Source organism: Phragmites australis, chromosome 7 (genome assembly GCF_958298935.1).
Source record: "Phragmites australis chromosome 7, lpPhrAust1.1, whole genome shotgun sequence".
NCBI classification, from domain to species: domain Eukaryota; kingdom Viridiplantae; phylum Streptophyta; class Magnoliopsida; order Poales; family Poaceae; genus Phragmites; species Phragmites australis.
This window is the reverse complement of record NC_084927.1, coordinates 26838507-26847980: the sequence shown is the minus strand read 5'-3', so window position 1 is coordinate 26847980 and position 9474 is coordinate 26838507. Positions and strand designations below refer to the sequence as shown.

Here is a 9474-nt window from a genome sequence, read left to right as displayed (position 1 = left end):
TCCTACTCTGGTTTGAGAAGCTTTTCCGTTAATCTTGATCTCCTGCCTCCTTCTTTCTCTTTTCTCTTCTCGCTTCTCCTCTCTCAACTGACGTCACCCCCTCTGCACCTCTGCTCGCGCGGTCACGCTCGTGGTGAGCAAAATAAGATTGAGTTCACAGGGGCCACCGCAGGTGATAAGGTTCACGGTGGGTAGGGAGTTTTCGGCCAACCGTTTGGTGAAAACTAGTTTTCTGTCAACGATTTGGTGAAAATAGTCTCGAAACTGCCGCCGCGGACCCCTGACTTGCCGCTGGGGATACATCACCTATTTTCGCCATACGATTTGGCGAAAAAAAACTGTAACTAGCACTTGAAATTACGGCCCTTCTATATTTGTAAAGCAGGATTATGTGGAGCACTAATAGATATCTATAGATCCACCTAATATAATGTAATTAACTAATTAATTATTTTTAAAGTTCAGGAGCCCAAATGCGTAAAGTTCACGTTCTTAGCTCAGCCCAGCCCAGCCCAGCCTAAAGCGAGAAGTGCGTCCATCCATGTTTTTTGGGCCCAAATGCGTCCATCCAACGAAACCGACATCCGAGCCGAACCATCCAGAACTCGGGTCCGACCCCGACGCCGCCCCATTTTCTCATCTCATCGCTCGGTGCAGGCGCGTCTCCTTCCCCCAACCCAAACCCCAAAACCCTAGCTGCCGGCACCCGAGCGCCCTCCCGCCTTCCGTGCCGGCGCCCTCTCACCAGAAACAGGAGAAAAGGAAGGGGGCAGAGGAGAGGATGGCGTCGTCGGAGGAGGAGACGAGCCGGCTGTTCCGCATCCGGCGCACGGTGATGCAGATGCTGCGCGACCGCGGGTACCTGGTGGTGGAGGCCGACATCACCCTCAGCAAGCGCGAGTTCATGGACCGCTACGGCGAACCCGTCCGTCGCGACGACCTCGTCTTCAACCGCTGCAAGAAGTCCGACTCCGACGACCAGGTCCCTCCTCGCGCTCCCCTCCCATGTTCCCCCGTTCCTCCCTCGCCGCCTTCCGCCGCCGTGTAAACCCTAACCGTGTCGTCCTGCAGATCTACGTGTTCTTCCCCAACGAGGCCAAGCCCGGGGTGAAGACGATAAGGAGCTACGTCGAGAAGATGAAGCAGGAGAACGTCTTCAATGGCATACTCGTTGTGCAGCAAGCGCTCAGCGCCTTTGCACGCAGCGCCGTGCAGGAGGTCTCCCAGAAGTACCACCTCGAGGTCTTCCAGGTTGGCCCCTCTGCACCCGCTTCCTCCATGCCTCATTTGCAATTGTCTCTATGTCAATATGTGCGTCTCGCTCCGCGGAAAGTAGTGGCTGATGCTTAATGTAATGGCTGCGCAGGAAGCTGAGCTTCTTGTGAACATTAAGGAGCATGTCCTAGTGCCTGAGCACGAGCTCCTGACGCCAGAGCAGAAGAAGACGCTTCTGGAGCGGTACACCGTGAAAGAAACCCAGGTTGGATAAATTTACCTCTTATTTCCTCAGTGGTCTGACTATTTATGTTTCTATAAATAGCATTCTCAAAGTTTATTCTTCTGTTAAGCTCTTTAGGTATTAAAGGGTTTATGTACCAGCATCTTCACGTAATTATTGCTGGGTCTGCCTATCCGATAGTGATCGTGCTCCCATGATTTGCATGAAACATCTAAGAAAATTTTCTGACTAGCACTCTATTCTAGCGAATAGGATACTGAACTTAAGCTATTTTCAGCTTGTTGGCATGCTGTAGCTTGTCAACAAAAATATTCATTTCATTTTAATTACCTCATTGGGAATTACCTGCCAAACTGATTATCTGTGTCAGTTCTGATGAAACAGCAAAATAACCTGTGCTATTTGGTGATTCTGATATCAAATAGAATTACATTATGTAACTTATTTTTGCGTAACCAAAGTGATGTAGCTTATTTGGCCCTCCTTGTCTTCTAATCATGGTTCCACCCCTGCTACTGATACTGACCTCATGTAATTGGGAATGGGGCAACTGGTTTTGTGATAGTAGTTCCATTGAAATGTATTTCTTATCTGATATTTTTGAGATGTAATGTTCTAAAAGGGGTTCAAGACTTTGGCAAGCATCACCCACCCCTTTCATCAAGTTTTACATCTTTAAAATTTGCTAGGTGGTGCCCTGCCACCCGCCCTGGACTAGTGGAAGACTGCTAAAAAGGTTTTTCTTTGTGATCACAAAAAAGGAAAAGCTTCAGTCCTAGTTACATTAGAGGGGACAGCCACCCAGGCTTGAACCTGGGGCGCACTGGTTTGTGGGTACCTCCCTGAGAAACTGGTTTCAATGAGTTTCCTGATCAGCTAGGGTTCGGTACTCCCCCACCTTAAATTTAAAAAATGCCCTGGGGGAGTCTCTCCTCGTGGTCGAGAAAAAAGTTACATTAGTACTTTATTGATTCCACATACTTCTTTCGATGTATTCTTTTCTGATGATTTTGATCTCTTATGATGCAGCTCCCACGGATTCAGATTACAGACCCGATAGCTAGATACTATGGCATGAAGCGTGGGCAGGTTGTGAAGATCATCCGAGCCAGTGAAACCGCTGGAAGATACGTTACATATCGTTATGTTGTCTGAGCTTCACTACATTCTCATGGATAGAGTTTTGCTTTGCTTCCCTTCATGCCAATCTACTCTAACTGAGAAACATTGTTGCCTCTGAGAAACGCAAGTACTGTTGACTTGCCTTGGTGCTCTTCCTTTAGAACTGATTGACATGATGCTGTTAGCAATAGACATTGGTTCCCTTTCCTGTAGCTCTGTTCCATTTCATCTTCCTGAATCATCACTGCCTATTTGAAAGGGCTTTGGTATGCTTCAACTTCTTATTACCGGCATGCTCTGAATTTAATTTAATTTGGTGTGAACATGCCCTCTAGAACGATAAATTGACTATTCTGAGATATTGCAGAGTGATAATTCTATGAAAAGAACAAACGAGGAGTCTGTGTGTGGTTTGCCATCCTGCTGTCACTTTGGAAGATCTGTCTAAGGGATTCCCGTGGGAGAAAATTCTGTCAAAGGGATTTTTGTTTCTTTCAGTATTTTAACAGTTCTTATCATGAAGTGATTCATAAGGTTTTTTTTTTTTAAACAGGATTTTTTTTTCGCGATTTTTATTGAAAGGAAGCTATTAGAGATAAAAGAAAATAAAGAGAATAGAAATAGAAGAGGGAATATGGTTGGTCTTACGACCACAAAACCTAACTTTTAAAGGTCTCCGGTCTCCGTCGTTTCTGCCTCTTGGTTTTCGAATAGAGATGTTTATCGTTCCTGCAGAGTTGCGAAAGCCGCACGGCAAGAATCGGCAGGATCCGCCTCTCAAAAGTCGCCACCAAAGAAAAAGCCTACCTCGCCCGAGTCGGTCAACGATGCAAACCGCGGGAGGAGGGCGATGTGTTTGTTCATCACTCGTATGTCCAAGGATATTCACAGATCGCAACAAGGGCTCCCGCTGTCCTGGTGCAGGCAGAACCGCAGGAGGGCCAGTCATAATAATCCGTGGAAAAGTCTCGAGCTGAGCAGTAAATTTTTTTTGGCTTCTATAGCTCGAAGAGGAGCCAACAAGGTGCAAATTGACATTGATGAACCTAAAGTTACCGATCGACTCTTTTAGTTTAACTAATAAAACTATGTTTTTCCAAATTAAATAATTTTAAAAATTAATATAATTATTAAAGTAAATAGGATCGATGAGTACCTTAGGTTAATTAATTTACACAAGAGCCAACACAGAACATTACTACCAGACCATGGTTCTTCACACTTCACCACTCTTGATCCTTGAATCGTGTGGATCCCCTCTCCATCATGTGTAGTGTAGGGAAGGTTAGATGTTGGTCTACCAGACAAGCCACGATCATCATTGCAGCAGATCTGCTGCCAGCTGCTTAGCCCCCTCAGCAGTTCGAAGGCCACAGCGAGAGCGTAGATAAGACCATGGAGCACGCAGATACTCCTTGTGACCGTGATTTCGGAGAGCGCTATGCTAAGCGCAGGTCCAAAATGGCAGCAGAACCCAACAAAATGATACTACAAAGACAGTGAAATGAATTCTTTTACCCCGTGAATTATGAGCTAGATTAGCACTAGCTTTGACTGAAAAGGGTTTAGTGCAGCTGTTTTGTCTTGAGTTCTTGCCATTTCTTGGGCGCAACATCAACATGCTCTTGTCAATCCGGTTTAGTGCTAGCTCTGACTGAAAAAGGTTTAGTGCAGCACAAGTAGGAGCCGTCTGCACATAATTCGATTAGAGTAGCAAAAGATACATCTCGTTTGTTCATAGTCACCCTGGAACAAATTCCCAGGGGTAAAAGCTAAAATATTGTGCAGTCGCTCTCAATTTACACTTCAATTTTTTTATATTGATCTAACCATGCGAGTAACAGACTAGTCAAGGCGCCGAACAGCTCTCGCTGTCACTTGGTGATGTCAAATTAAGGATTTTTCCTGTGATGGTGACAATTATGTATGTATCATGTGCCTGAGATTGATTAGTATTCTTTTGTCACAGAGAGCTGACTTTCAAAATCAAAGAACCATACAATACAAGTAAGACAACTAGATAAGACTCGACCAGTATACCACCAACTTAGAAAAATAGATAGCTGAAAGAACAGCTCCAAGAAAGAAGTGATGTTGAGAGTGTCATTTTTTCCTCGGGTGATGCTTCCAAGCAGAAAGCTTAGAATATAGAGCAACGACCACAGCGACAAGTAGATTATCCGAGGTCCACAAGTTTAACACACAATACGCAGCTTGTTGAAAGTTTAAGCATTGAAATAAAACATTTCTAACTTCAGATCCAACGCTCAGAAGTATAACCGGTGGTACGGGGTTACCGAAGAAAGTATAACAGAGTATGAAGTTTCTTGGAAGTTTGAGCATACAAAATAAAACCTTCGTAACCACCCAGGGCCCAGCTAATGCTAACTACTATGGATGCGAATGAGGTGGGGAACAGAAAAGATGATAAATGTGATAATTTGGTCTAAGAAATAAATTTTTGAATGCAAAACTAGCTGTAGTGGAGACTTAGAGCATGCTGGTTGTTCCACGAAGAAACTAAGGAAGGTGATATCAGGATTTAGGCACATCAAGAATTACAGTTCCATACAGATACTACAAGCACTAGAAACAATTTAAAAGGCATACAGAATACAAAGTGATCTTACTGCTTACATGATTATCGCATATTCGCAACCTGAGATGATGCAACTATCGAACTGAGCACCCAGTGATAGTTTTGGTGTCAAAATGGTTGGCTCGGCAGTCATTATGCTCCCTGATCAACCCATAGCAAGGCTACACGCATAGCATCATTGAAACTGACCAAACGGTTACACCATACAAGGTGTGATCAGCATCACAGCTACATGGTATCTGAATCATCCTTGTTATAGGCCAGCGGAAACTCATCGAACTGCTCCGAGAAATCACGGCGATCTCCAATGCTCTTCAGAGAGTGATAAACCCGGTACATTGAGTGCCTCTCCCTCGGGCAAGCCTGGGTGGATGCTAAAGCTATCTTCAAGAACTCATCAATCTGCGCCTCATGGCCCTTTCCACGCAATGGTTTATCAATAGCATCACTGATCCGCCCAGAAGCATTGAGCTGATTTACCCAATCCATCAATGTGCCCTTGAACCCTTCACCCAAGGCATCAGTTACCACAGCAGCAGCCTCCTGCCCACTCACGAGCTCAAACAATATCACCCCAAATGCGTATGCATCGCCCTTCATGGTACCAACTGGATTGCTAGCGTACTCTGGGGCAACATACCCAAACTCCCCAAAGTCCCCATTCAGAAAAGGACTCGTATCACTGCCCTCGCCAGGCGCCATCCGGACCAGCCTCGTGAGCCCAACATCCGTGATCCGAGCCTCATAATCCTCATCAAGAAGCACTGCACTTGAGCTTAAATTCTGGTGAATCTGCGGAACCTGGAACCCGTGGTGCAGCCACGCAAGCCCCCGTGCCGCCCCAACAGCAATCCTAAGCCGTGTTGCCCAATCTAGCGGCGCTTCTCCTGGTTTCTTCATCACAGATGAAAGAGCACCGCTCTCCATATGCTTGTACACCAGCAGCCTCTCATCCTCAACAACGCAGAACCCCAGAAGTGGCACAATGTTCGGATGCCGCAGCTGCCCAATCCGCCCCATCTCTGCCCTGAATGCCTTCTCCGAGAGCGGGCACGAGTGCAGGCGCTTGACCGTCAGCGCAGACCCGTCCCGCAGCACAGCCCGGTACGCCGTCCCTGCCCGTGAGCTCCCGGCCACCACGATGTGGCTTGTGTTGAAGTCCTGAGTGGCGGCCATCAGGTCAGCAAGCTTGACCTTCACGATCGGCTTCTGGAACAGCGACACAGGGGCCAGCCGGTTGTGCGCAGCGCGCAGCCTCTCCGCCCACCAGCTCCCATCCTCCACGGCAGCACCACCTGACTCGCTGCCACCGCGCCTGTGGCGGCGGCGGCCTCCCTTGCTCTTCCCGGTGCACCGCCAGAAGAAGTAGGCGAGGAGCAGCGACGCTGCGGCGCCGAAGACCCCCGCGGCGATAACGATGCCGAGCCCGGCGCCCCCCAGCCTGCGGCCGCAGCGCGAAGACACGGGGCGGCCACAGAGGCCCGAGTTCCCGGAGAAGGACTCCTTGGGGAAGCTCGCGCCTATCTGAGGCGGGATCTGGCCGTCGAGGCGGTTCCCCGAGAGGTCGAGCGACTTGAGCCGGTCGAGCCGCGCGAGGGAGGCGGGGATCTGGCCGGAGAGCGCGTTGCCGGAGAGCTTGAGCGAGTTGAGGAAGCGGCAGTTGGCAAGCTCGGCGGGGAGCGGGCCGGAGAGGTGGTTGGAGGAGAGGTCGAGGTTGACCAGGAAAGGGAGCCAATCGCAGAGCGCTGGCGGGATCGGGCCCTCGAGCGCGTTGTCGGAGAGGTCGAGCGTGGTGGCGGCGCGGCAGTACTGGAGCGAGGAGGGGACGAGGCCCTGGAGGCCGAACCCGGAGAGCGAGAGCGCGATGACGCGTGACTCCTGCGGGTTCCAGCAGGAGACGCCGCTGAACCCGCAGACGGCGCCGCCGGAGGTGCTGTTGAAGGACCAGGACACGAGGCGCCCGTCCGGGTCACGGAGGTCGGACTTGACGCCCCGGAGGCAGCGCAAGTCGTCCTCCTGCGGCGTCAGCGCCCCCGCTCCCGACGGCGCGGGCTGCGGCGCGGCGGGCGGGAGCTGCGGGGCCAGGAGGAGGAGGAGGAGGAGGGCGAGCAGGTGGGGAGGAGGCATGGCGGATGGATGCACAGATTGGTGCTTGGTGGTGGGGGAGGGGGGAGTGGTTTGACCAGGTGGGAGACTGCTCGCAGGGCAGGGAGTAGTAAGTATACTGGTGCGGCGTCCGTGTGTGTGTGTGAGCTCGGTCGGCTCTAGTGGGGTTTGTTTGGGTCGGAGCCGCCGGGGTGCCGAGATGGGAGGAGAGAGCAGGGCAAGGGGACTGGGACGGGGACGGGGACGGCGCTGGTGAGTGGCGACAGGGCGTCATGGACCCGTGTGACTGAGTGCGTAGTTTCGGACGCGTCATTTTACCTGTGCGGCTGTGCCAAGTCTGAGACGAATAGTATTTTGCACGAGGAGCTACAGGAGTTCGCATACATTCACTGTAGAGCGTGGTCCAGTACATAAAGTACTGTAGTGTTCTGCGTCCACTGATTTCACCCAAGGATCCTATTCCGTCGGATACAGGGCAGACGGGATGCTGGAGCCTTTGAATCTATCTATATTACTAGTGCGCATACGCTGCTGCGATCGTTTTTATTTTACTGTATAAAACACGATAAAAGAAAATTAAAAAAATTAGGTTTATAAATTTTATATATTTCAATATTTATTTATAAAATTATTAATGTTAAACATATTCAATTAATTACAGAGAAAACAATAGTACTTTTATGTATACACATAATTTTAACATGTAGGTGAAAGTAATACTAACCTGAAAAAATTTGTGTCATATTTTTTTAGTTTTAGATATTTTTCTTTTATTTTAGATTTTTTTCAGCCGATTTATTAATGTAACTAATATTCATTTTGACATTTCTGGAATTTTAAAAAAGGAAATTGCATATATATATATATATATATATATATATATATATATATATATATATATATATATATATATATATATATATATATATATACACACACACGCGTACATATATACATACCAAAGTGCTGACTGCTACAGTAGCTACAGTAATAGGGCCTGAGATCTTGCGTATTCCCCCACCGTTAGTAGATAGTATTGATAAGGGGAGGCTTGAGCCATCTGAATCGAGTTTAAAAGGAACATGTAACTTATGGTGGATTTTGATATGCTAGTCAACAATCAGTGAGTAACATAAGAGTTAGATGGAAATATCTCTCTAACGCTAGGTATAACTAATTTTATGTGAGTATATTTTGTTTTTTCGTTATAAGATGAAATATTATGTGGAAACAGAATTCCCCTAGCAGGGGTCTTCACTGTTTAGGAAATCCCATCACAAAGCTTTAAGAAAAATATCAACATTAATGTCGGGTTGTTTACACAACACAATGTGACTAGTTGGGTGAATCACATAAGGTAGGTTGAGCAAAAAACTTTTTTCTAGTTGGCTAGATACTACTTAATTTTTCGTGGGTAGGTTCTGTTCTTCCGTTACACCATAGCCTGCCATGCATAAGAAATAGAAACCACATTCACTAGTTTAAAAAATACCGTAATAAACCTTACGCTCCAAGAGATGTCATTATTGATGTTGCATGCTGTAATAACCTTGCGCTACAAAAAATGTCGCTATTGATGTTAGGTTATTTCACATAATATTCATTGTTTAGAAAATACCATCGTAAATGTTGCACTTCAAGAAATGGCACTAGAAGTGTCGGGTTACTTCACACATACCATTATCGATGTGACAAAACCACATTCACTAGTTTAGAAAATGTCGTAATAAACCTTGCGCTCCATAAAATGTCATTATTGAGGTTGTAATAAATTGCGCTTCAAGAAATATCACTATTGATATTGGGTTGTTTCACACAATATTCATTGTTTAGGAAATACCATCATAAATGATGTGCTGCAACAAATGGCATTAGAAGCATCGGGTTGCTTCACACAGTACCATTATCCATGTGACAAAACCACATTCACTGGTTTAGGAAATGCCATAATAAACCTTGCGCTCCAAGAAATGTCATTATTGATGTTGGATGTTGTAATAAACCTTGCGCTTTAAGAAATATCGATATTGATGTTAGGTTGTTTCACATAATATTCATTGTTTAGAAAATACCATCGTAAATGTTACACTTCAAGAAATGGCACTAGAAGTGTCAGGTTGCTTCACACAATACCATTATCCATGTGATAAAACTACCTTCACTAGTTTAGGAAATGATGTAATAAACC

At 46.7% G+C, this 9474-nt stretch overlaps 2 protein-coding genes across 2 annotated transcripts; one reads left to right on the top strand and one right to left on the bottom strand.

The window, feature by feature from the left end:
• Positions 1-619: 619 nt before the first annotated feature.
• Positions 620-2858, top strand: LOC133924465 (DNA-directed RNA polymerases II and IV subunit 5A-like). The gene is made up of 4 exons (XM_062370012.1): positions 620-982; positions 1072-1251; positions 1367-1480; positions 2489-2858. Exons 1-4 carry the CDS (start codon positions 782-784, stop codon positions 2612-2614), a joined length of 621 nt encoding a protein of 206 aa, XP_062225996.1. The 5' UTR covers positions 620-781; the 3' UTR covers positions 2615-2858.
• Positions 2859-5102: 2244 nt separating this feature from the next.
• Positions 5103-7506, bottom strand: LOC133924464 (probable inactive receptor kinase At1g27190). Its single transcript, XM_062370011.1, has one exon. The coding sequence runs from the start codon at positions 7305-7307 to the stop codon at positions 5409-5411; it is 1899 nt and encodes a 632-aa protein (XP_062225995.1). The 5' UTR covers positions 7308-7506; the 3' UTR covers positions 5103-5408.
• Positions 7507-9474: the final 1968 nt, after the last annotated feature.

What these genes read in the sequence shown, in the direction of transcription:
- LOC133924465 (XM_062370012.1), top strand. Translation starts at nt 782, where the DNA reads ATGGCGTCGTCGGAGGAGGAGACGAGCCGGCTGTTCCGCATCCGGCGC. An exon ending in AGTCCGACTCCGACGACCAG is followed by an intron (nt 983 to 1,071) that starts GTCCCTCCTCGC and finishes GTCGTCCTGCAG; the next exon opens with ATCTACGTGTTCTTCCCCAA. An exon ending in ACACCGTGAAAGAAACCCAG is followed by an intron (nt 1,481 to 2,488) that starts GTTGGATAAATT and finishes CTTATGATGCAG; the next exon opens with CTCCCACGGATTCAGATTAC.
- LOC133924464 (XM_062370011.1), bottom strand. Translation starts at nt 7,307, where the DNA reads ATGCCTCCTCCCCACCTGCTCGCCCTCCTCCTCCTCCTCCTCCTGGCC.